The 24,187-nt window shown below is 53.5% G+C and overlaps 1 protein-coding gene across 7 annotated transcripts in view; it reads right to left on the bottom strand.

The window, feature by feature from the left end:
• PTPN5 (protein tyrosine phosphatase non-receptor type 5) overlaps nt 1–23,911 on the bottom strand; it is a 55,918-nt gene extending 32,007 nt beyond the window's left edge. For 3 of the 7 annotated variants that reach the window (XM_041729580.1, XM_041729582.1, XM_041729577.1), the window contains exons 1-3: nt 23,817–23,911; nt 6,755–6,844; nt 1,055–1,131 (exon numbers count right to left, since the gene is read on the bottom strand). Coding sequence is in view for 4 of the 7 variants with exons in the window: in XM_041729577.1 (XP_041585511.1) it covers nt 1,055–1,131; nt 6,755–6,774 (97 nt within the window). In the remaining 3 variants the exon portion in view is untranslated. Of the gene's footprint in view, nt 1–1,054; nt 1,132–6,754; nt 6,845–21,306; nt 21,325–22,559; nt 22,776–23,816 lie in introns of those variants that run through there. The other 4 variants (XM_041729576.1, XM_041729578.1, XM_041729579.1 and 1 more) reach the window with 4 other exon arrangements.
• Nucleotides 23,912–24,187: the final 276 nt, after the last annotated feature.

Raw genomic sequence — 24,187 nt, 5'->3', positions numbered from 1 at the left:
CAGGCCTTCCAAAGTGTTTTTGAGCAACGGTACCCCCTACTGGCTACGGCACAAACTGCACCAAAGGGCTCAGTCCTTACCTGGAGGCCTGAGAAGCTGCATCAGCAGCTGCGGCCCTGGTTATCCCCGGGAGTAAAATACCTACTTATTTTAAAGAGTCATCGCTTTAGAGTCATGCCTAGTTGTTTTCAGTGCCTGTCTTAAAGGCCGTCACTGGTCTTTAAACCCCTGTAAGGTTCCTCGCCAATCACTAGGTTTCTGACAAGCTACAGGTTTGGGACTTCAAAGTCAACATTCAAAAGGCTGTTTTTGAACAGAAAGGATTGGAAGGAAAGGTGAAAATGAATATTGTGGCATGGGATTATGAAAATTTTTTTCATTTGTCTTATTTTCTATTATTTCTATGATGGGTATTTATTGTAAAGATAAAAAAAAACCCCACAAACGTTTATATAAAGAAAACAAGTATTAAAAACTTCTATCCTTCTTTCCTTCTTCCTTCCATAACCTGGGTCCTCGGTCTACAGCTGGGACACACTGTCAGCCCATAGGCAAGAGTGCCAGGGTAATGTCTCTGCGGTGACGGCCAGCCACGCTCCCCACGGGCATGGTCAATCAGACTCAAGCGGCACAGTCTGACCCTCACAGCCGGGGGCTCCCTATGGGGCTGAAAGTCAAGTACTTTCTCCACATCACCCACCCACCGTCGTGTCCCCTTGCCTTATCTCTTGGACTCTGCCCACACACCGCTGGTCAGTAGTCATGGCCCACCAGCCCTGGACTCCCCATCACCCTGCTCTCCACCCTCCCGGCACACCCTCAGTGGCCTGCTCTTCCCTCCCAGGGAGCCCAGAGCAGCTTCAAATGACAACAGGTCAGAAAGACACCAAGGATTAGGAAAACAAGTCCTCATTTAAATGAAGACCTCGAGAGCAGCTGAGTCACTCCTCCTGAGCAAGTTCACAGCTAAGCGGGCTCCACTCCAGCCCAAGCCATCCGGGGCTCTCTCCTTGCCCTGGGAGCTCGGGGGCCCCTGGGTGCTGGGCAGACTCACCCGGCAGCCTCTCACTGCAGCACATGTCCAGGGTCCCTCCCTCGGAGTCATCGGCCGCGTGCTTCTCTCTCTCACTCCTGCAGTGGATGAAAAATGCCAGATGATGCCATGGAGCTGGGATCAAGGCAGAGCCCTGAACAAGGATAAAAAGGCTTCTTGCTTGCACTGGGCCCCCTTGAATAGCGCCTCATTGGGGTTGGGGGGCCTGAGGAGAAGGACCAACTTGCAGAAGGGTCAAGCTGCAGAGGCAAGAACAGATTCTGCAGGCGGTTTTCCATGCCCCATAATGAGCAGCAGTAGCCCTACAACCATCATCAGCACTGTGCCCTCTGCCATGGAGAGAGGGCTTACTGTGTGCAAAGCATTTACATGCTTTATTGCACTAAGTCTTCATTGTGACCCTGTGGATTAGGGATCAACCAACAGGCTCAGAGAAGTTAGGTAACTGGCCGAAGGTCACACAGCTCATTAGGGTGGAGCTGGATATGGAAGTACAGTCTAGGACTCCACACGTACGCTCTCAGTGACTATTGTCTTGTCCGGCCTCCCAGTTCATGTGGATTTGAATCACAGGAGCAAGAAGAGGGGCCTGGGTCCCACAGAGGCTGTGCCCAGATCCTCAGGGGCTGCAAGTACCTTGTGCCCCGGGCAGTAGAAAGTGGCATGCAAAACTCTTCCCCAGAAATAGTTAGAAAAAGTATAAATATGTAATTTTTTTTTTTTTGCCTGCTCTAAATGTTCTGTTTCTTTCTGATATCAGAAAGCCCTCTTTCTAGCCCATCAGGGCACTTTCCAGGACTACACTGGGGCCTAGCTTTTCTCCTTTACCCCGTAAGCTGGAAAAAGGTTGCTGGAGCTCAGCTAGATCCCAGAAGTGTCTGCAGAGTAGATATACCCTGGGGGCAACTGTGCCATTCACAGAGCTTCCTCAGGCTTTGGGAATGGCCTGACATGCAAACATGGGTTCCAGCGGAGCTCGCTGCCCTTCACGTTCTGACCCCTGGCAGTAGCTGGGATCAAGGGCTAGACACACCCACCAGGCTGGGTCCATCGCTTCCTCTCCCTTGCACTTTTCAAATGCATTCTGCAGCCTGCGGTTGCTGGCTCTGAATCATGGTAGCCACAGTGTCCTGGAGGGGAGGTCCAAAAACATCTGCTGCTGTGGGCCTGGGGCCTGCTTCATTCCTGCCCATCCAGCGTCTTCAGTCTGTCTATCAAAACCATGAGATGCCCCTAGATCCTTCCAATAAATTCTAACGTTTTAGCTTAGGCCAGTGGGATCTGATTTCTGAAATTAGCAACTCAAACAAACTTGAGTACAGCACTGCCAGGATAATGCTTCCATGAAGTCCAAGAGGTCAGCTACCTCTCTGCCCACTATTTCTGCAATCCTGTCTCTCAGACTGGTCCTGAGGCCCGTTTGAGGCCCTGCTGCAGATCTGAAACGATTACGGATAGACAGGCAGGGTTAAGGGGGCGACCCTTTTCACTCTGACATTTTCTGTTCTCAGCTGGCATTGCATTATTTTATCTTTTCCTCACTCTGACTGGCAAGGGCTCTGAGAATCCCAGTCCTTGGAGCGTAGCTCTCTTGCAGAGAGAAGGCTGCTATCTTCAAGGCCCTTTAAATGTCTCCTGAATCCCTCTACTTTTCTCCCTCTCCACCACCTACATCTTGGTCTATGCCAGCCTCTCTTGCCTAGATTACTTTGGCAGTCTTTTAACTGGTCTCTGGCATTCATTCAGACTAGCCCCTAAAACATTCTTCATGTGGTTCCAATACATCTGGCTTCACAGGGTGTGCGGTTTACAACCTGCACAACTGGACGGCGCAGGCCTGAGCTAGAAACAATTGCTTTAAAACTCAACATTTATCATATAACCTCCTTTAAAAAATTACTTAAGTGGCATCCTATTATACTTAGAACACAGAAATGCTTTAACATGCTTTACTGGGTCTTGTAAGGCTGACTCCAGGATATCCCCCAACCTTATTTCATATCCCCTTTCCCTTTGTCCTCTGACCTCCAGCTACACTGGACAGGCTCCTTCCTCCACAGTGTCTCTACATATGCTTTTGTCTCTGCCTAGAAAGCCCTCCAGCTCTATTTCCTAGCACTTTTTACTCATGGCACTCGACACAGTTTGAAATTTCATTTTAATGTATGCCGTTGTTTAACGTTAGACGATACGCTCCATTTCAGTTTTATTCGCCATTGTATCTCCAAAGCCTTGTATAGCGCCTGGCTCGTAGTAGGTGTTCAATAAATAAATAAACAAATACTCATTGAATAAATGAATGTCGCCCTGATTTTCTGGAAAACAACATCAGGAGCCTGAAACATGGCCACTCTCTGAGCTGCTTCGTGGGCAGGTCTCTATGAAGCCACCTGGAACCCGCCTCTGCAGCTGCTGTCCAGAGCAGGCACAGAATCACACATCCGGAAGGCCCCTCATTTAGGTGAGGAGGCAAATGGGGCATCGAGTGGGGGGTCTGACTTGCTCCAGGTACTATATTCAGCTGATGGCCGTGGGGACTGGGATCCTGAGCTTTTTCTGTCCTTATTGTAAAGAGCACCCTGGCTGGAGAGCAGCCCATGAGGGTTGGCTCCTGGCTGGGTGTAGAAAGGTAACCAAGGTATCTAGATACCTCTGGAAGGGGACCCGTGTGTGACTCACAGCTGCTTTCACACCTTAAGCCTCCCAGGCCCCAAGCCGTGTTCAGAATAGCTCAGCGCTGCATGTGTGCAGCGGACTCTATAAATAAGCTTCCTAGAAAATGACTAATTTCATAATCAAAAAAGCAGAAAGAGTAGCACCTCTCATCTGCAGAGGAAAATGGAGCAAGAGCCCACTGCTCGGCTTTGTCGTTGAAGGGACTCCAGGCCACCTCAGCCCAAACCTGCGTGGCGAGGCTGTTCAGGGAAGGGTTTTAATTAGATTTCCAAAGAGAAGAGATGGTCCGTTCGGGCTGGAGGGAGAAGCCCAGTCTCTGGACACTGCCCTCTCTCCTCCCCGCCAAGAGCAGAAATAGCTGCTTGCAGTGGATTACTGCAGGCTCCCTCTTTCTCCTGGATTTCTATGCACTGGGCGGCGGGAGCAGAACATGCAGCCACTTGGCTGGGCGGGCCCCCCACTGCTGTTCTTAGAACCAGAGAACCCCAGAGATAAAAGGACTCCAAGATCACCCAGCCTGTCCCTCCCTCATTGATGGGGAATATCTGGGCGGGGACAGAAGCTTCCCAAAGCCATTGCCTCATTCAACAAGCGTTCGCTGAGCACCGCCTGTGAGCAAGGCACCAGAGCTGTCCTAGGAATCCAATGACGAACAAGCCAGGCCCCTCCCTGCACAGCTGCCAGTCGTCTCAGGAAGACACACACGCAAACACCACTGCACCCACACCTGCTCTGATCGACGTATTCACGCCATACCTTGGGGAGCTCAGCTCAGATTGTGGTGAGGGGGCAGGGTGCAGGGTGGCAGGGGGAAGGATCTTCTGCAAGGGGAAGGTAAGAGCTGCTTCTTAAAGGATGTTTCCAGATGGATGAGGGGTGACAAGAGAAAGAACCTCCTTCACGGTGCAGACAGCAAAAGCAATGCACAGAGGTCTGAGACATATGGAACATTTGGTGCTGAAGGGGAGCAGGCTGGTGGGTGGGATGTGGAAATGACGGGGGCCAGGCCTCGACCAGAGGTGAATCAGCAAGAAGCAGGCCTCAGTGTCAGAAATCCTGCCTTCTTCCACTTGACCTTAGGGCTTGCCATGAACCAAGGTGCCACAGGCTCTCCACCCCTGGCCTGGGGAGGAGGGGAGACCTATACTAGGAGGGGGGCCAGTGGCACGTGTTTTGAGGAGCAGACGGTAGACCTGGCCGGTGGTATCTCATCTGGTCCTGAACTACTCTTTTTTCCTAAATTGTGCTAAAATTCACATAAAATTCACTACTTTAGCCGTTTTGAGAGTGTACAATTCAGTGGCATTTAATATATTCACAATGTCATGCAACTGCCACCACTCTCTAGTTCCAGAGCATTTTCATCACCCCACAAGGAAACCTCCTACCCACGAGGGAGCCCCTGCTCATTCTCCCCTCCCCTAGCCTCTGGCAATCATTAATCTGCTTCCTGTCCCTGTGCATTAGCCTGTTCTGGATATTTCATATAAACAGAATCATACACTACGTGGCCTTGGGTCTGGCTTCTTTCACTTAGCATAATGTTCTCTGGGTTCATCCAGGTTGGAGCACAGATCAGTACTTCATTCCTTTTTATGGCTGAATAACATTCGGCTGTGCGGATATACTACATTTTATTTCTCCATTCATCAAGCCATGGACATCTGGGTTGCTTCCACCTTCTGGCTATTATGAACAGTGCTGCTACGAACCAAACTTCTCCCTTAAACTCAGCTCCCAACATGCCTATGACTGGGTAATCTTGTCTCACCCTGGGCCCCTGAAGCTGCGTTCGTAAAATAAGGCGGTCAGAACCCTCGCGGCCTGAACGACATCACTATCGCTCGTTCATGGGTGCATGTGTGAAGGTGGCGTGTACCCCGCAGCTGTCCCACCATTGCTGGAAGCTGGAGACTGGATCTGGACCAGCCTGCCTCATCTTCCCGGAACTCACGGCTAGCAGGGGAGACACAGGGCAGGTACCTGCTGTGGGCTGGATGAGAGGCCCAGCAGAGGCCCGTCTGGGATGGGGGGGAGCCCTCACATCTCCCTAGGGGATGGAATGGGAGATGGGTGGGTGCTGTCAAGACGTGATGCCAGCTTTGCCCAGGACTAGTGTAGAGAAATAGCTGATAGGTTTGGGGAGGGAGGCCGAGGGGCCTGCCCCCCTGTTCCTGGGTAGGCCTTACTCTGGGTGTTAGCCTGAGCCCCCAGCAACCTCCTGACCCAACCCCAGGCAGGCATGCCCTCTACCTTGGGCTTCATGCTCCTGGGGCTCTGCGGCCCCCAAGACACCCCTCACTGTTGATGTGGAACTCCTATTGCCCTCCCAGAGTTCTGATCCTGCCAGATGTCGCTATTCCCTGAATCAAACCTGTATACTCCTACTTCTAGGCGTTTGTTCTTACTGTTACCTCAGCTTGAAGCTTCCTTTCTCCCTCCTGCCAAATCTTACCCATCCTCAACATTACCTCTTCCTTGGAGCACTCCCTGATCTCCTGGGGAGAACCAAGCTCTCCCATCTCGGGGCTCGCCCCTACTCCTGGCTCACTACCTCTCTCTGCCTTTGTGTTCTGCTGCTACAATTAGCTGCTTATGCCCCTGCCTCCCCTACCCCAGGTTTCCAATCACTTGAGAGCATCCCCACCCCCTCAGCCACCTCTGCATCCCAGGTGTTCAGAACCTGAGCCTGCTGGGGTACATGTTAGAGAGGTCAAGTGGAAGGCAGGGGGAGGGTCTTAGGGTTAGTGGCTTTGGGGGCTCCGGGAGGACAGGCTCTAGCTAGGAGCTCCCCAGCCTGGAGAAGACGGCCAGACCACCACCAGAAAGAGTCCCATAATGCCACCTAGATTTTCAGCAGCGTGTTTAGCATGCAGGGGCCAAGGACATGCTGGTTTCATGGAAGACAAAGGATCACACTGACTACCTCATGCAAATGAGTCCCGTGTCCCAGCGCATGCACAAGGAGAGGGCTTGCCCTCCTCAGTGGGGTGAGCTGCAGGGAAGCCCACGCACACCACTCACCTGGCTTCCTCATAATTCATTCCCAAGGTGTCTGGGTGGGGAAAGGCGCCATCGGGGGCCAGGGCAGGAAGCTCTTCAGCAAAAAGCACACTAGAGATATGAATGGAGAGAGGCCAGCTTTAGAACACCCAGATGGGGGACTGAGGCAAGAGAGGTGAGTGCCGTGCCTCACGTCACACAGCACGGGCAGCGGTTTTCAGGTAGTTAACAAAATCCAAACTCCCTTTGGGAGGTAACTCTTCTTTGGGTGGCCCACTTGTCCGTTGCCACAGGGAGGGCCCAGGACCAGAGGTCTCTTTCCTGTGGTTCTGTTAGACCTTTCTGCCTAAATGACTCAGAGCCAACTTCTGTTGCTTGTTACCAGAGAACTCAGGCCGATGTGTGGGGAACAGACAGGCTCCGAGCCCCGAGCTCCCAACGCTTAGTTCACTGCTATTTCCATCCTGCCATGCTGCCTACCCTCCCTGCCCAGCTGTCCACTGTCCGGCCATCTGTCCCCACGTCTGAGCAGACTGCAAACTTGGGAGTGTTCTGGATCCCAAACACAGGGTCTGCATGTTCTCTGCTTGGGATGTGCCCAGATAAATGATAAATTCTCCCTCCTGCTCTGTCGGTGGGATACTGGGGCGTGGGTGTGGCAGAGACCCAAAGGAAGGGAAGGTGGAGGGATGCTGGAGAGGCCTCGCCTGCAGAGGGGTTCGGGCAACACCAAGTTCTCCATCTTCTGCGCGAGTCAGATCCAGGGGCTGGAATGTTCGTTTGCTCAGCTAGTGTTCACTAAACAGCTCCTGTGTGCAGGCCACGGTGTGAAGTCTAGCTCACAGCCTACTGGGTCAGCAAAAGGCAGTGGTGACACATGTGGCCAGTCAGATGGAGAAGTGCAGGGGGCACCGGCGAGGCCCCGAATGAGGTAGAGAAGTCAGGAAAGTTTCCCAGGAAGGAATGGAGGATGTGCTGTGAAGAAGGAGCTGGGGTCAGCAGCCACGGGATGACAGACGGCTGGGTGGGGTGTTCCGGGCAGAAGGAGGGCCTGGAGTTAGGAGAAAGCAGGGCACATGCAAGAGATGGAAAAAAATTCAGTCTCACAAGGGGAGCGTGGGAAGGGAGCATGACGTGGGGCAGGGGCTTTGATGGAGATGCTCATCTGTGCGGCTCTTCCTTCTTGTTCTCCATCTCTCTCCCCTCCCTCCCAAGGTGAGGCGGACCTTAATCCTTCCAATAGCCCCAGGAGGAACATACTCTTCTGCATTTTCTAGATGGAGAGATGGAGACTCAGAGAAGTGAAGTGACCTGCCCCAGGCCACACAGCTAGAAATGCCAGCTCTGCTCCTCACTGCCCATGTTCCTAAGCTCTCCTCTCTTCTGGCTTTCCACCTTTGTTGAAAACAATGTTCTGAAAGTGGGAAGCGAGTGAACATGCATGAATCAGCAGACTACAGCAGCTGTGCTGTGTATGTTTTTTTAAAAAAAATCCTCACTATAGGTCAATGAGGCTGCATCCCATTTTACAGATGAAGCAACTAAGGCTTCCCCAAGCAGAGGAGCTGGGGCCAGCAGCCACGGGATGACAGACGGCTGGGTGGGGTGTTCCGGGCAGAAGGAGGGCCTGGAGTTAGGAGAAAGCAGAGGGCAAATAAGTGGAGGAGCCGGAGGGAGACTCTAGCATGCCTGTCCTCCTGCCCAGGGCCCTAACGTGTGCTCTGTGTGCCCTCCCCAGGCCTAGAATGACTGGAAGTCCTGGCCTGGACAGTGGCCTCGGGTTGCTCCATAGGAAGAATCAGCCCAGAGAGTCCTCCTTGGCTGGGGTGGGGAGCCTATATGATTAGGCCTATGTGCTCCATTACTGGAGCAAGCAACGCACTCATGGCCAAGGACCCAGCAGCCCTGGACTCTCGTCCAAGGCCACTGTGTGACTTGGGCCAGTCGTTTCCTCAGATCTGGGTCTCAGTGGCACCAGCTGAGAACCAAGGGAATGGAACTTAATGACCTTTACGGGCCTTTCCTTCAGGTCAAGGCTCAACTTCAGGGCTGTCGAGGTGGATTTAATGAGGCGGGCAGTGGTGGAGCGGCAGGGAGCAAGCAGAGGGCGCCGCCCGCACCACGGAGCTGCTGGGCAAAGGCCACCTGACTGGCAAGTGTGTAGGGCCCATCTCACCCCAGCCAGTTCCCCACTGGGGCCATGTCCAGTTCTGATGAATGTTGCTGCGGATGGTCCTGTTTGTGTGGCGAGCCCAGAGAAAGATCAACCGAAGAGCCGGATTTCAGAGTTCAAAGGTCCTCTGGTTTAACCCTGTTTTCCAACACTCTGAAACACTCATTCTGCTCCCTCTCCCAACACCTTCCAAGACCCAGGTACGGAGTTCAGTGTACGAGGAGAAGACTATCACAGACGTGAAGGCATGAGCACACCCCTTGTGAGGGTATTCAGTTAGATGCCCACCCTCACCTATAATTCCTTGGAACGTTCTTTCCCTTTCACCGTAAAAAAAGCCCCCTTTCTCCTTCCGGGCTTGGAAAACTCTCGATGACCCGTTTAAGATCCCATTCAAATGTTCAAATGTCACCTCTTCGGCAGAACCATCCCTGACTCCCTTAGGAAGAACTGGGTAGGGGATCCCTGGGTGGCTCAGCAGGTTTAGCGCCTGCCTTCAGCCCAGGGCATGATCCTGGAGACCCAGGATCGAGTCCCACATCGGGCTCCCTGCATGGAGCCTGCTTCTCCCTCTGCCTGTGTCTCTGCCCCCTCTCTGTGTCTCTCATGAATAAATAAATAAAATCTTTAAAAAAAAAAAGAAAGGAAAAACTGGGTACTCCCTCTTCCTTTCCCACCTCTCTGTTCAGAAATGATCTATTGACGCCTGAATCCCCAATCCCCACGAGGCATCTGTACACAAACCTGTGGTTTAGAATCACGGCAACCCCCCCACCCCCGACTGAGGGCTCGCTGTGTGCTGGATACCATGCCAACCGCTGGGCAGGTACTACATCATTCATGTCTCACTACAGCCCTATCAACTAAACACAGTTATCACCCTCCTCCTACACATGCAGAGATTGGGATTTGGAGGGACTGAGTCATTGTTCAAGGTCACACAGTTGGTAAGTGGCAGAACCAGGCTTGAAACTCCGTTTGCCTCAACCCTAGGCCGGGGCTTTATTTAAACCACTGAGTGTACAGCTCCTGACACGGACCTTCCTGCTCCCCACGCGGCCGCTCTAGCTGACACCTGGCAGATATATTCAAGACACATTTCTTGAAAAGATCAATGAAAAGCAGGCTAGATGTGGAGTATGAATAGGTGGCTCATTAAAAACCATAAAGCACAGGCTTTGGGATTGGGCTGCCGAGTAGGAATTAAGGATCCCCCAGTGGTTGTCCAATCTTGCACAAGATACTTGAATTCTCGGTGCCCAGTTTCCTTACCTGTGAAATGGGAATAGCCATCTACACTTCAGAGGATTCTTAAAGGTATTTTTTTTAAGATTTTATTTATTTATTCATGAGGGACACAGAGAGAGAGAGAGAGAGAGGCAAAGGGAGGAGCAGGCCCCATGTGGGGAGCCCGATGTGGGACTCGACCCCGGGTCCCCAGGATCACGCCCTGGGCTGAAGGCAGATGCTCAACTGCTGAGCCACTGGGGCTGCCCAGATTCTTAAAGGTATTAAGTGAGGGGTGCCTGGGTGGCTCAGTTAGTTAAGCATCTGCCTTCGGCACAGACCACAATCCTGGGGTCCTGGGATTAGTCCCGCATCGGGCTCCCTGCTCATCGAGGAGTCTGCTTCTCTGTCTCCCTCTGCCGCTCCCCACTTCGTGTGCTCTCTTGCTCTCAAAGTCTTTTTTTTTTCAAAAAGGGGATTAAGTGAATTTTGATCCTCACGTGAAGGTTTTTTTTTTTTTTGTTTTTTTGTTTTTTTAAGATTTTACATATTCATGAGAGACACAGAGAGAGAGGCAGAGACACAGGCAGAGGGAGAAGCAGGCTGCCTGAGGGGAGCCTAATGTGGGGACTCGATCCCGGGACCACAGGATCATGCCCTGAGCTGAAAGCAGACACTCAACTGCTGAGCCACACAGGTGCCCCCTCACATGAAGTTCTGACATGAGATACATGGAAAATGCTTAGAAGAGGGGCCAGTAAGCTCCTAAAAATGTTAGCTGAAGGGGCACCTGGGTGGCTCAGTCTGCTAAGCATCTGACTTTGGCTCTGGGCATGGTCTCAGGGTCCTGGGATCGAGCCCTGCATCAGGATCCTTGCTTATCAGGGAGCCTGCTTCTCCCTCCCTCTCTGCCCCACCCCCTCTGCTCATGCCTGCACACTCTCTCTCAAGCAAAGTCTTAAAAAAATAAAACCCACCTAAAAATGTTAGCTGTCATCATCTTGTATGTCAGGTTGCCTGTTTCTCAGTTAATATAGCCCTTCTTTCTCTCATATAAATGAGGCCCATAGAGACTCTAGAACGAGTCTTGTGATGTGCTAACAAATTAGTTCTCAGAAACAAAAAATAACTTTAAAAGCCCCGATTAGTGGCATTTGCTAGTTTTCACAGTGTAAACGGTCCCACGATGGCTGATTTTGAGCTAGGAATGTGAGGGGTCCGGCTGCCAGTCTTGGAGGAGATCAGGAGCTTCACTGCAACCCTCTGTGCCTCAGTTTTCTCATCCTTACAATCACATCATGGGATGAGCAGACACACTGCTCCTCGAGGAATGCCTGGCACCGAGGATGCTATGGAAGAAGTAGCTCATACGGGGGTTGTTGGGAGTTGCAGCAGTCCTCGGTCTCCCTGCTCCTTGTCTGGCCCTGACACTGGCCCCATCCCAGCACCTGGCCTTTCGCCTGATGCCTGGCAGGAACTCTGTCTTGGTCATTTGCCTTCTAGGACCGAGGCCCACTCCACTCTTGCAGCTCTCCCCAACCCACCAGGACCTAGAATTCTGACTCAGCCTGTGTTGGTCACACACCCTCCTGGATCACAAATGGTTTCATGCTGCTGGTGTCTACCTGCCTCTGGTTTCAGCCCTAGATGTCCTGATGCCAACTGCTGGCCTGGACTACCTGTCATCCACGATGGTCCCATTTGGCATCTACTCTGCTCTTCATGCTTATGAACCCACTTTTCACATAGGGCTTGCATGCATGTACAGACAGGAGGGCTGGGGTTCAGAACCAGGGTCGATCCCCCTTCCAGCTAGGGAGGGCTCCAGCTTCAGCCACAGCCCACCATGAGGTCTAGTCCTTGGCCACAGTCCCCACCCTCTGCCTCTGATTTAACCCCTCAGGGCTCGGGCCTGGCCCAAGCACTGACAGCACAGGCTTGAGGACCCTGGCACTTTATGGTTTGGTGAAAGATTCAGACAAACGGAGTCAGATGCAGGGCCTGGGAGAGGCTACATTTGGAAACATTAGTTGGGTCTGAGGCTCCTTTACCAGGAGAGACAATAGAGCGTCAATGGAATGGGAAAGGAAAAAAAAAAAAAACAGGACCAGGAGTCAAGGTTTAAAAGGGTCTGACCTCCTGTATGCAAATGTAGTATCAGCTGCATGCCTACTATGTGCTACATGCTTTCTAATGCCTTATTTAATTGGACCCTTGCAGCAACCCTGGGAAAAAGACATCATGACCTCACTTTGTACAGGAGCTAATGGCACTCAGAGGGGTTAGACTCTGGCACGAGCACAGCTCAGGGTCACTCTAGTCCTGCTCAGGTGGCCCATGGAGAAGACAGGACAGTCTGGTCCTGGGCCAAGGATGGTTGGTCCTCTTAGTGCCTGGTGCTAGTACAGCTGGAAACCTGGGGGTCCAGGGCAGATTGTCAACCAAGGTCCTCAGTTATGGGTGAATCCCTCAAGATATGACAGCTGAGCACTCTGAAGTCATACACCTCAAGGCACCTATGGCGCTCTGAAAAAAGGATGGATCTAGAGGCAGAGAGATCTGGTTGAAACCCTGCGCTTTTGCCATGGGGTCCCTGGCCAGGGTCTGGACCTCTCCGAACTTCAGTCTCTTCCTGGGAGTTGCAGGAGCAGCAGAGCTGCCTGTGGCAGGGTTCTCTGGTAGAGGCTGTGGAAGTAACGGGAGTAAAGGAAGTACCAGGCAACCCGAGGCCGACATCCTCCTCCTCGTGACAGCTGACCTGGCTCAAAGCTCCATTGCCCGCTCCCTCTAAGTCAACCTGGCAAGGAGATGCTCCTGCTCTTTGCACCAGGCAGTGCCATCAGCTACGAAGGTCTGTTTCCTTTTTCCTGGGGCTCCGTCAGGTGTTCCTGGAGTTAATGAGAACAATGCAGGGACTCCCCAGCAGAACAGACTCCTCTTCCCTCTGGAGAGCCCTGGGCTCTTCCCAGGTCCGCCTCATCAGACTCAGAGCCCTTGGGAAGGTGGGTCGAAGAACTGGAAACGTGACTTCAGGGAATTCCCCAAATCCTTCTCCAGCCTGAAAACTGCCCCAGCTTCCGGCCACGCTCATTTTTGATTCTCAGCCTTGGTCTCTCCTGCTCTCCTTCCTGCTAAGGCCTCCCTGCTCCTCTTCTCCGAGCCGTGGCCTCGGGCCCTTCCGGGGCCTGCCTCAGCACCACACCTCCTCCAGGAAGCCTCTCCAGTGAATGAGCCCAGTGCATGCTGACCGCTCCTCTGGCTGAATTCTCCTCCTGGCATTTGACTTGTGATTCGGAGTCTGGCAACAGACTGCACTCCACCCTGGGCTGCTCCCCAGCTCTCCTGTTCATAACCTGGGCTCCGGGGATCCCTGGGTGGTTCAGCGGTTTGGTGCCTGCCTTTGGCCCAGGGCGCAATCCTGGAGTCCCAGGATTGAGTCCTGCGTTGGGCTCCTGGCATGGAGCCTGCTTCTCCCTCTGCCTGTGTCTCTGCCTCTCTCTCTCTCTATCATAAAACAAAACAAAACAAAACAAAAAACCTGGGCTCCTGTGAGCTGCCCCAGGCTGAGAAGGGGCAGAGGATGGGCCTCCTCCCATGGGGCCCACGACAGGGAGCCCAGTGCAGAGGGCTCCACCATTCTCTGTGCAGCCAGCATTTTCCTGTACTCTCAGATTTGAAAAGATGGGAAGGAGTGACTATGTGGGAGAAAAAGAAGATAGAAGTGAGCAAAAAGAAATGAAAAGGAAGGGCAGCCATGTGAGACTCAGGACAAGGGTCACAAGAGGACAGATCCAGGCTACTGTGGATCATGCTTTAAGGGTCTCCGTGAACTACCCCCTGATTATGCAACTCTCTGGCTTAACCGACTCCTCTTTGAAAACATTTGGAACTTGACCTCTTCCAGGCAGCCTTCCCTGATTGACTCAGATTTCTTTTCCCTGGCTCCCTGAGCTGCACTACTTTGTACTCATTGGTACCACTTCCCATGATGCTACGTCCTCTGGGGAAGGGCTGGAGGTCTCTGCCTCACTGGCGGTGGGTTTCACTCTACACTTACCACCTGTAGTCAGAGATTATCTCACGCTCTCTTATCAGCTTCAGAGAGCACGTGAGATTTATTTTGCATGGTTGTTTTAAATCCAGTTGGCCTCCAAGACCTTAAATCCATTTTACTATGAGCTCTGTTGGGACTAAGACCCAGGCTCTGCCCTCAGCCAGCATCCAGTTTAGTACATAGAGTCAGAAATGTGCTAAATGTCCCAACTATGGAGAAAGCCCAGGTGTCCATCGACAGATGAATGCCTAAAGATGTGGGGCGTGAGTGTGTGTGTATACATATGAACATTACTTAGCCATCAAAAAAAGATGAAATCTTACCACTTGCAACGAACGATATGGACTGAACTAGAAGGTATTATGCTGAGCAAAATAAGTCAGTCAGAAAAGACAAATACCATATTGATCTCACTCACATGTGCAATTTAAGAAACAAAGCAGATGAACACAGGGGAAGGGAAGGAAAAATAAAATGAGATGAACACTGAAAGGGAGGCAAACCACAGGAGACTCTGAGCTCTAGGAAACGAACTGAGGGTTGCTGGAGGGGAGGTGGGGAGGGGGATGAGGTAGCTGGGTGATGGGCATGAACTAGGGCACGTGATGGGATGAGCACCGGGTGTTATGATCACTACATTCTACCTCTGAAACTATTAAAAAAAAAAAAAAAAAAGGAAGGAAAAGTGCTAAAGGTCAAGGGGGCTACCTAATGGGAGTGCCAAGGAGGGACTAGGGGAGGGTCTGGGAAGCATCTCCAGGAGAAGCAGGGGCTCGGCAGACAGCGGGGAGGGCAGCCGGGCAGAGGACGGCGCTGGGGCAAAGGCCCAGAGAGATGAGAGCGCAGGGGGAGTGGGAGGAAAGGACCCCCTGGAGCAGCTGGGGAGTGAGCAGGAGAGGGGGCCCCCACGTAGCAGCCGGCTCTGGGCAGCAGGCTAAGGCACCCTGACTTAACTGGGAGGCCGCTGTTTCTCAGCAGGATGACGGTGGCAGGTGTCGCCGCTCTGGCTGGCATTTAGGAATCTGTGTCGGCGAGGCTGGGGGTACACCAACGTGGAGGCTCCCCCAAACTGCCTGATGCCACAGAAGACCACATGCTCTGATGCCATTCCTACGAAGCTCAGGAATGGACAAAACATCCAGAATGACAGGACCAGGAACAACAGTCACCTCAGGGGGCAGGTTACTGACTGGACGGGAGAAAGAGGGAATGCCCGGGGGTGGTGGAGATGCGCCCCATCTCAATCCTGGCAACGGGTCCGTAACTCGATTCCACCATCAAAACTCACTGAATGCAACATTTAAGGTCTGTACCTCTCCCTGTTCATAGACTAGACCTTAAAAACGTGTGTGAGCGTCCTTGGTTGTTGCGACTAAAGGTGCTGCTGGCAATCTTTGAGGGATGGGGCCAGGGATGCTTCCACAAGGAAGAGCTCTCCCTTCTCAGAGGCCAGGAGGGTCCCTGCTGGGAAGCAGGAAGGTGGGCACAGGACCCCCATGGCCACTCCTGGGCTTTGTATTTGGTCATTTCCGGCCTGCTGTCCTGAGGCTGCTCAGGCCCAGGAGGGGGGAGGCCCGCATGTGCCCCTAGGGCTGGAAGGGGCTGGAAGGAGGACAGCTGGGGTAGTCAGAGGCAGCTGAGATGAGAGGGAAAAGGAAATACCCCCTGCCTGGCCTCCCTGCCTCACGATAAGCACCAGGGATGAAGAACGATCATCCTCCTCTGGGATGGAGTCTCAGTGAGGTGGGGCGCCCTGGGGGATCAGAGTCACTGGCGGCAGGGCTGAAGGCTGCTCTGCTGCTGCTGCTCCAGAAAACCATTTTCTGAAATCATGGGCAAAAGAAGCTCGAACACGGCTGACTTACACTTAAGATCCTTGCCTCACCTCTTCCTTCCGGAAGCCTTCTCTGATCTCCGTGCTGTGCAGGCGTCTCTCCTGTGCTCCCACAACCCTTGGCTCAGCACCAGAGGACAGTCACTGCCTAGGTCTGAATTCTGGCTCTGCCACATACTTGCTGTGTGTTCTTGGCAAGTTCCTTAAGCTCTCTGAGTCTGGAAACTGAGGACAATATAAATCTTCTGTGCTGAACTGTTAGGAGGATTAGGTGAGATCATGTCACAAGCACCAAGAAGTGAGGGCTTATTGTTACCATCAGATCACACATCGGCACGGAGGACTGTTGCAGGGTTACCTGTCGGGGGCCCCCCAGGAGACATAGGCTCCTTGTGGGCAGGGCTCTCATGGCCATGTGGATTTCCTGGCACAGTAAATACTTGCATGCATGAATGAACTGCATCCACTAAGACGTCCCTGGAGAACTTTCTTTTTCCACCCACAATGCCTCTAAATCACAATAATTCTTCAGAAATGGAGGCTGGATTCATTTTTACTCCCTTCTCTCCTATTATCTTCAAGGCCATGAAGAAGCCATGAAATTCTACCTTTTTTTTTTTAAAAAAAGAGATTTTATTTATTTGAGAGTGAGAGAAAGTGTGTGAGCTGGAGGGAAAGGGAGAGAGAATCTGAAGTGACTGTGCCGCATGCAGATCACCACGCAGGGCTTGATCTCATGACCTGAGCTGAAACCAAGAGTTGGCCACTTAACCAAATGAGCCACCCAGGTGCCCTGAGTACATCTTTTTTTATTTTTTTATTTTTTTAATTAATGGCTTCTTCCCAGACTCTGCACTCCTAAGACTTCATTTAGTGGCCCTCTTCATGCTGGGCCCACAAAAATCCCTTAAAAAAAAAAAAGCCCCCTTGGTTCCTCAAAAAGTTAAACACAGAATTATCATACGATCCAGCAATTCTACTTCTAGGTCTGTACCCAAAAGAACTGAAAGCAGGAGCTCAGATACTACATCAATACTGATAGGAGCACTGTCTACAAAGGCTGGAAGCAACCCAAGTGACCAATGGACGAACGGATAAACAAAATGCAGTCTGTCCATGCAAAGGAATATTGCTCAGTCTTAAAAAGAAAGAAAATTCTGACACCTGCTACAACATGGATGCATCTTGAGGACACGGCACTAAGTGAAATAATCCAGACACAAAAGGGCAAATACTATATGATTCCACTTACATGAGGGTCCTACAATAGGTAAATTCATAAAGAGAAAAAGTAGAATTTGGGCTACCAGAGGCTGGGAGGGAATGAAGGATTATTGTTTAATGAATACAGAGTTTCAGTTTTGCAAGATGAAAAGCTTTCTATGGGCGGAGGGTGGTGATGGTGGTACAACACCGTGAATGTACTTAATGCCACCGAACTGTGCACTTACAAATGGGTAAAAGAGCAAACTTCGTGTACTTCATCATTTTAAAGAAGCGCCCCAAACTGAACCAACAGAATGCTGGAGGGACTCCATCTCGAATCGGATGTCACATCCTTAAGTGCTCTTTTGCCTCTGGCCTCCTGATCCATGATCTCCCTGTCCATCCTCTCCTGGCTCTTGCTCTGGTGTCCTCTGTTCTCCTTCTACCCCAGGACCCACAGTCACATCATTTATGCCGGTGAAATCAACCTGCCTCTGTCCACAGTCATTCCTTTTCTGTCCCTTGGGCCCCTTTATAGGCCCTCTATGGTCCCATCATACCCTCTAGAGGATGCTTAAAACGGATGCCTTGAGAATTTGAGATGGGAAAGCTGTGCGTGAACATGTTCACTACTATATCCGTCAACAAAGAAACGGCTAAACAAAATATAGTAAAGCCACTGAGGATAAAAAGAAGATCATGACGGAACACAGAAGAAGTCATGAAAAAATGTTAAGTGAAAAACACAAGGTACTAAGACCGACGTTGACTGATTTCGTCTATTAAAAATACAGACCTTTAGAGGCAACTCAGAGACAGACTCTTAACTAGAGAGAACAAACTGATGGTCGCCAGAGGGGAAGGGGGTGAGGGGATGGGGCAATAGGTGATGGGGATTAAAGAGGAATTAAGGTGATGCTCATCTATGATGAGCATGGGTGTTGTACAGAAGTGTCGAAACACTAAATAGTATACCTGAAACGAATATTACACTCTATGTTCACTAACCGGAATTTAAGTTAAAAAAAATAATAAATTGCAGGAAGAAAAAAAAAAGACACAGATTTTTAGAAGAAACAGAACAGGATGTTCAAGATCATGGTTAATCTTACATTTGCTTTATAGCTTGGTCATGTTATTTTTACGATGCAATTTATTTTTTAAGGCCAGGCAACACCTTTAGGCCGATGATGAAACATACAATCTTTGGAGCTGACTCTAGACACCCACACTGCGCCCGCCACCAAAGTCCACACAAATCCCTCTGAGTGGCTTTCAGAGAGTTCGGGGAGAGGGGAGCGTTCTGACTCTTAAGACGGACATGTCAAAGCCTCTCTAATGCCTTCAACCAACCACCTCATCATGCAGAGGAAGGACAATTTAGGGTCTTTGTTTCGCCAGCACAGTGCCCAGGAGATTTGGCCACGAACAGTTCACCCCCTACATTAGCCCAAAGTCAGAAATTCCCACCAAGATGCTTGCTGTCCAACAAATCTGCGAACCATGGGCTTTTCAGACTTGAATGACAGCACAGTCAAATCATCTGAGCTTTATCATTTTGATCATACTACAGCTCACTATGCCATATCTTTATCTAGAGGTTTGTATCATTCCAAGACATACGGCTTCATACGTAGGTGGTCATTTCTAACATTAATTCATTCCACAACTACTTAGTGAGCCAGCGCTGAGTGTCAGGCTTGGTTTGCCAGTCACTAGAATACAAGGAGAATAGGACTCTGGTTCTCTTGGAACTCATTAACGCTGTGGTTTCTTATTCCTCAGGCCTATAAACACTTACACGAGCTGGCCCTGCCTCTCCTACCTCTGCCCTTACCATCCTTCCTCTCTCCTATCTCTATCTCTTACTGCCACACTTCCTGTTCCCCGAAAACGCCAAGGTATTCTTACCCCAGGGCCTTTGCACTTGTGGTCTCCTCTTCTTGGAATGCCATTCTCCCCTGGTCTCCTCACTTCACTTAGGTCTTTGGTCAACTATCACCTCCTCAAAGGCAATTCTATTTAAAGGCAAACCTCTTCCTTCACTCTTCCCCCGCCCCACCCTGTTTTTTTCCCCAGAGCACTGCTCACCCCTTGAAATGTCATATCTCTGCTTATGTTTTATTTTCTGTCTCCCTTGGTAGAGCTTGGGCAGGAAGTTCATCTTTTTCAGCAATGTATCCCCAGAGCCCAGAACAACCTGGCACGTAACAGATGTTTATATGTATCTGGAGATCAAATGAATGAATGAATGAACAAACTGGCTCTTGACAGTTTAGGGGTGCTCAGTGAGCCAGCTTTGCAGGAGTCATTATGGTTCCCTGTCAGATCCACGGCCCCCACTTGCAGGCCTCCCCACACCCCCTCCCATTGGGCTTTCTCTGTGAATGACATCCTTAGCCACTCAGGCTCAAAACCTTGCCACCACTTCTCATTCCTCCCTCCCTCGAGCACCCGTGTCCTAAACCACTGTCAGTTCTGGTGACACCTGGGCCTCCTCCTCTCTTCATTCTTACAACCACCCCCGCTCCTTATCTTTTACTTAGACCACTGTCATTGTTTCTTACCTGGGCTCCCTGCCAGTAGGTCCTCCCCTCATCTGTTCTCCACAGGGCAGCCAGGCTGAGTTTCCTAATGGCCAGGCTTGACCATGTCCTAAAGACCAACCTCTCAGCTTGGCATTCAATGCTCCTAGAAACTGCCTCCACCTTTCTACCTAGAAGTTCCTTCTCACAACTCCTCTGTTAATCCTTTCTGCTCCAGTTGGAATGAAACACTTTCCAGTTTCCACACATGCCTGAGAAGCCCCCACTGTCTGCTCTCTGCTCATGCGGCTTCCAGTACTTGAAATCTTTCCTTCTTCGAGTGTGCTAATCACGTAGACCCAACTCAAATGCTACAAAGCTTCTCCAAGAAGCTCTTCCTGATTTTCCAGAAGAATAAAACCCATCCTTCTTCTCAACTCTTTCCCAAAGGTCATCAGTCGCTCTTTTAGGGCAGGTGTTGGGCAAGGACAGGCAACATGACTTAGAAGAGTTTAGAATCTGGATTTAGATCATCTGAGCTCCGAGGCACAGCTCTCTGGCTCTGAGACTTTTAAAGTACGCTTTCTTAGGTAGGTTAAACTCTGCGTCTTAACTTCCCCATTTATAAAACGGGAATGATAACTCTATGGCTATTATGGGTGTGTTAGGAGAATTAAATGTAAGCGACACTACATAAGTTACTAAATACGGTCACGATTAGCTACAAAACAACTGATAAATGGAAGCGTGACTTGTCCCGGGGAGGTTTCATGGATGTCTTAGGCCGGCTGAGCCCTAAGTCGGGCGAGGAAGGGATTTTTTTCAAAGAGAGGGACTCCGAGGCCCTAAAATCCCATGCCCTTGGGCAACCTGAAGAGGGAAGAAGTGGAGGGTATATCCACAAAGCTGGGGTTTTTAATAGTATTAATAGCTACCAATTCTAGAGCTCTTTCTATGCCCCAGGCACAGTGCTAAGTACCCTACATAAATCATCTCATCTCATTTTATTCCCTCGCAGAGTAATAGAAGAGGAAAATCAGGCCCACAGTGGTTATATAAATAAGCGCTCCCCTCCCCACCCCCAACAGTTCAGACCTGAAAGGTATCCTGAAAATTTCCAATCTAACGATCTCATTTTTCAGATGGAGAAACTGAGACCCAGAGAGGTTATGAGCATTTAACTGAAACTGCCCAGACGGTGAGGAGGACACAGGGCCTGGAACCCGGACCTCTGCACTTTCTGCCTGGGACCCACCACCCCACAAAAAGCCAGGGGGCACCTCGCATTAAGACGCCTATGTGCATGGCGCTTCTGGAGTGGGATGCCATTTACGTGGACCAGTGCTGGTCCCTGGAGTCGGGCCGCCCAGTCACCTCGGTTCTGCTCCCTGCCAGGCTGCTCACCCCACTCAGGAGGGAGGCTCTCGAGACAAGAGCCTCAGGCCCCTAGAGACTGAACACCGCCCTCCTTGCCAACTATCTCACCCAACGGAGTCTCCTCAAAAGTGCTCGACTTCATCCATTCGCTGTCCAGCTTGCACGCCTTCAACATACCTCTCGGGGCACCCTGTGTGTGCCGGCCATCGGGCTCAGCTCTGGGGACACCCAGCTGCCCTTGAGGGAGTCTTGCCCTGAGCTACCCTCCGAGCCTGGTGAGGCTGTAACTCAAGCTTCCCCAGCAGCTTTGTCAGCAACACCAAGAGGCTGTAGCCAACAGACGTCAAGGAGGAAGGGGTGGCCCGACAGGAAGGACTTGGAGACCTCCTCAAAGGCATGATGAAGGAGCCTGGTTAGATTAGAAGACCCCTGCCATTTAGGAGGAGGAGAGCGTGACTGGGAAGGCACATAGTCTGGTAAAGGTGAGGGAAGGGGCTGGCACATCAACTGGTTGATCTGATCTCCTGCCTAGAGCTGCTTCATTCTTGCAAATGCAATCCCCAAACCTGTGCTTGCTTGCATAAGACAGCTCTCCTCTGAGGCTGACTGTGGCAAACTAAAGGCCACCCTCCCCCCCCACACCCCCCACGGGAAGGATGGTGGCAAATGAATGGCACCTGCCGCTCCAAGTGGGGGCAGGGCTGGAATCACAAAGACTTCCCTGGCACACTCATGAATTTTGGGGTTCTGGGGCTTCAGTGGGCATAGGACTGAATTACGTAGGGGGGAAATGAACACGAAAGCCAGGGACCCTAGATTCTCATGCGGGCTTGGTCGTTAACTCTGGTGACCTTGGTCGAGCCACCTCCCTGGACCTCAGTTTCCCCATCTGTAAGGCGAGGGGGTGAAATGAGTTCCGAGGGTTCATCTGGTCCTGACCCTCTAAGCCACGCGATCCTTGGTAAGGTAACCCCTGGGGCCCCGACCCCGACCCGACCCGACCCCGACCCGGACCCGCTCCGCGTCTGGCAGGAGCCCGGGCCTCCTCCGGGAAGGGGCCTGCAGGGGGGGGGCGCGCCGGGCCCTCGGGCTCTCGGTTTGGGGGTGGGGGGGGTCGGAGCTCCGCGGGGCCGGGGGAGGCGAGGCGGGCGGGGGAGGCTGCGGGCGAGCGGCGCCCTCCGGCCTCCCCGCGGGGCTCAGACCGGGGCAGCGTCTCCGTCCTTCCCCGGAACGCGCGCGAGCCCCTCCCCCAGCCCGGGGGCGCGGGAGCCCCACGGGGGCGTGGCGGTGGCGGTGGCGGTGGCGCCGGCGGGCGGCGGGGGCGGCGGGGGCGGCGGGGGGTGGGGGCGCCCGTCGCGGGGCCGCCCCGGAGGGACCCGCGCCCCCCCGCCGGCTCCCGCACAAAGGCGCCACCGAGGCGCCGCACTTACCGGCCGGAGCGGGCTGCGGGCGCGGGCGGGAGGGCGCGCGAGGGTGCGCGTGTCTGCGTGTGCTCCCGCGTGGGTGACGGGGCCGCGCCGAGCTCCGTGCGTCTGCGTGTGCGGGGGCGTCCGTCCGTCCGTCCGCCCGCCCGCCCCGCGCTCCGTCCCGCGCTCCGTGCGCGCTCCCCGGCCGGACGCCCCAGCAGGCGCGCTCGGGCTGCGGAGTCGCGGGCGCAGCGCCCCCGGCCCCGCCCCGCCCCCGGGAGCTGCGCAGGGCCCGGCGGGGCCGGGGCGGGGGCGGGGGCGGGGGCGGGGGGGCGGGGGGGGCGGGGCGGGGGCGGCAGCTCAGGGCCCCCGCGCGCCCCGAGCCCCGGCGCCCCCGCCCCCGCGCGCCCCGAGCCCCGGCGCCCCCGCCCCCGCCCCGCCCCCGCCCCCGCCCCGCGCGGAGGCTGCCCGCACCCGCGGGCGGGGGAGCGGGAGATCCGCGTGCGTCTGTTTCATTCATGATTTTCCTCTTCCCGGGAGCCCCGGGCCCGGGTGCGCCGATCCGGCGGCCGCCAGAGGGACCCCCGGCGGGGCCTTGCGCGCCGAGCCCAGCGCGGGACGGACAGGCGGACGGCTGCGGCCGAGGACGGCGAGACAAAGGGGTCAGTGCTGGGGCCGCCGCGGGGCGGCGAGGAGGGGGCCTGTGGCGCCCCCGGGGCTGCCCGCGCGACGCCCGCGCCCGCGCCCGCCCCTCCCCCGTGGGTCCCGGGAGCTGGAGCTCGACCCGGCCCCGCCGGCCCGTCCCGCCCGGCGCTCGGCCCTGCCGCGGCGCCCCCGTGGGGTCCGGGGGGTCCGGGGGCTGCCCGCGCGCCCCGCAGTCCCACCCGGCTGGCGCCCTGCTGGCGGGAGGTTGCTGCGATTCCCGGTGGGGGAGGAGGGCGCTCCCGGAGGCGTCAGGCCGCACGCAGGGCAGGGCAGGGCCCGGGGCGCTAGGCCCAGGCTCTCCCGGGGAAACCGAGGCGCAGCACCGCCCAGCTACCGCCCTGGCCCCAGCCGCCGCCTCTCGCCTGGATTTCCGCGGTAGCCTCCAGGCTGCTGTCCCTGCTTCAGCCGCGGCCCCTGCAGTTGGGTCTGCACACAGCAGTCCGAGATGCGTATAAAACCTAAGTCTTCGCCTTCCCTGGAAATCCTACCGTGGCTCTTCGTTTCAGGCAAGTGAAAGCTAAAGCCCCACAACAGCCCGCCAGGCGTCTCAGGAGCCGGCTCCTTTTGAACTCTCACCTCACTCCCTGCCGCTCCGGTCACACTGGTCCCCTTCAGTGCATCACCGACATGGCAGCCACCCCCTGGCCCCCGGACCTTTGCACGGCGGCTCCGCGATGCTCTCTGCCTGGAAGCTTCCCCCAGATAGTCACATGACTTGCTCCTTTACCTCTTAAACGTGTCACCTCGAACAGGCCTTCTGGACCATCCCGTTTTAAATTGCAGGCCCCCTGCCCCTGTTCTCTCCACGGTAGTCATGACCTTTATTTTGTGTCTCCTGTGGCTCGTTGGCCCTTCACTGCCAGCTCTCACCTCAGTCCTCTGACATTCCAGTCCTCCAGGCTCACCAAAATTCTGTTCTCTAAACAAACTCTGGTATTTTTCCCATT

This window comes from Vulpes lagopus, chromosome 15, assembly GCF_018345385.1.
Source record: "Vulpes lagopus strain Blue_001 chromosome 15, ASM1834538v1, whole genome shotgun sequence".
In the NCBI taxonomy this organism is placed as follows: domain Eukaryota; kingdom Metazoa; phylum Chordata; class Mammalia; order Carnivora; family Canidae; genus Vulpes; species Vulpes lagopus.
Note: the sequence above shows the minus strand (reverse complement) of the source record. Positions and strands in the feature narration are given on the sequence as shown.